This window comes from Trametes versicolor (assembly GCF_000271585.1).
Source record: "Trametes versicolor FP-101664 SS1 unplaced genomic scaffold TRAVEscaffold_277, whole genome shotgun sequence".
Classification (NCBI taxonomy): domain Eukaryota; kingdom Fungi; phylum Basidiomycota; class Agaricomycetes; order Polyporales; family Polyporaceae; genus Trametes; species Trametes versicolor.
Window position 1 is genome coordinate 1 of NW_007360597.1, and position 2,046 is coordinate 2,046.

General features: G+C 61.7%; 2 protein-coding genes across 2 annotated transcripts; both read left to right on the forward strand.

Annotated features, from left to right (window-relative positions):
- Positions 1-33: 33 nt before the first annotated feature.
- On the forward strand, positions 34-1,286 carry TRAVEDRAFT_54892 (uncharacterized protein; the record flags this gene model as incomplete). The annotated part of the gene is made up of 2 exons (XM_008047816.1): positions 34-466; positions 538-1,286. Coding segments are annotated over 2 exons (1,182 nt in total), but the record flags the coding sequence as incomplete, so codon positions are not given.
- A 520-nt stretch (positions 1,287-1,806) lies between these two features.
- TRAVEDRAFT_76102 (uncharacterized protein) lies at positions 1,807-2,040 on the forward strand (the record flags this gene model as incomplete). Its single annotated transcript, XM_008047817.1, has 1 exon — positions 1,807-2,040. A coding segment is annotated over one exon (234 nt), but the record flags the coding sequence as incomplete, so codon positions are not given.
- Positions 2,041-2,046: the final 6 nt, after the last annotated feature.

Sequence of the window (2,046 nt, forward strand, 5' to 3'; positions counted from 1 at the left end):
ACTTTGACGGTGTGGACGATACCCTCGTTCCAGAAGCCACGTTCGCGGCCAGTTTCGCGGCCCGCGTCGCCTGGCCCGCAGACCCGCGAACGCTCCGCGGACGCGCGTCCGGGCCCATTGCGATCTTCAGCAGCCTTCGCGCCTCCAAAGCCTAACACTGCTGTGCCGCCTTCTCGGCCGGTCCCTCCGCATCTCGAACCTGCACTGCGATTCCGCGAAACGGTAGCGGCCGGGGACCGCGAACGGTCCGTACACGACGCCACTATCCGCACCACAGAGAACCAGGTGCCCGAGCAGCCGCGACCGCAGGAGCGCCCAGGGACCCCGTACCGCGCACCGGCGGATCAAGGTGTGCCACTGCTACCGGAGCACCCCTTCGCGAAAGCGCGCGATGCGACTTACGCGCCTCCGAATGTGCGCGCCTTTGGAGCGCCACCTGCGAAACCGAAGGAACAAGAGCGCAACGGTGCCTTTCGCACCATCGCACCGGTCTATCAACCCGGGCTCGCTGCCGCAGTCTTTGAGCGTATGATGAAGACTCCCGTGATCACGTCTCGACGGAGGAGCTGCTCTCGCTGGCACCGGAGGTCCGCGCGAAGTTCCGCGAAGCGGTCACCCCACGACGAGTCCCACCCACAGGGCAGCGAACTGTCGCGTTCGCCAGCGTTGGAGGGGCTCAGGGAGCGGCCGAAACGGAGCAGGAGGAACTCTCGTGTTTTGGGACGCCGTTAGAGCCTGGTGGCTTCGTTCTCCCCGACCTTTATGACGTCTACCTCCGCGATGTAGCGCCATCTGGAGAGAGTCCCCCGCTGAAGAACGCGAAGGAGTCGCACGTGTTACGGTCGATTGTCGGCCTCGTCGATACCAAGGAGTACGTGGAAGCAATCGTCGACCCTGGCTGTATGATCGTCGCGATGTCAGAGCACGTGTGTCACCACCTCGGACTATCGTACGACCCCACCATACGGCTGAACATGCAGTCCGCGAACGGGGAGGTCGAGAAATCGCTCGAACTGGTGCGGAACATGCCGTTCAAGGTCTCGACAATTGTCCTTTACCTGCAGGTCCACGTCGTTCGCAATGCGGCATACGACATGCTGCTTGGAAGGCCCTTCGACGTTCTAACCAAGAGCGTCATCAAGAACTTTGACAACGAAGACCAGACCATCACTATCGAATGCCCCAACACCGGACAAATTGCGACGATCCCCACCATTCCGCGGGGACGTGCTCGTTTTCGAGCCCGTCCTAACCCCGAGCCTGTCCGACCCGAGCCTACCATTTGAAGATGGTAGCGAAGAAGTCGCCGTCATCATCGAGATGGACGGCGGTGTTCCGCGCATCTGCGCCTATACCCAAGTCTCCGATCCCTCTGTACCTATACCTGCGCTCTATCTCTCTGCCTGCGACCGACTCCCGAACCTTACAAAAGCGTTCGTTCACGCATCAAACCCACAAAGCGAACCGTCCGATAGCCTGTCTCCCCTGTCTCCTCTGTTGCCTCGAGACGTTCGCCCCGGCCCTTCCGCGCACGAAGCGCCGAGGGCGAACATCTTCTCTACCACGGTTCAACCCGGCGGCGCCGATACCCCGTATTCCTCACGACCTGCGCCATCTACACTAGACTCTAGCGGTGTGTTCGCGTTCTCCTATAGAACGGACAAGGGCTCCCGCGTCGTATACCCCCGTTCCGCAGCAGGCACTTCGCCGGCAGTAGCGCGCGAAACCACCGCGCAAACGGCGTCCCAGACGAGCGCGGAACCTGATGCAGCGGCGGATACTCCGACTGTCGATGGGCTTGCAAGTGCCTATATCCAGTCCAAGAAGAAGTACAAGCCCGTCGCGCAGAAGGTGCGTGCAGTCCTCGGGACGTGCCCGGAGAAGTTCCGCATAGAACGCCACATCACGGGGGACCCTCTCGCTACGATGCCGAAGCTCTCGCCAACACCCCCACCATTCGTACCAACTGGTCGCTACACACAGGAGCGTAAGGAGGCCTTCGACAAGGCTCACGGCGACGACTTCCTGTGGGCGGAGGAGAAGAAG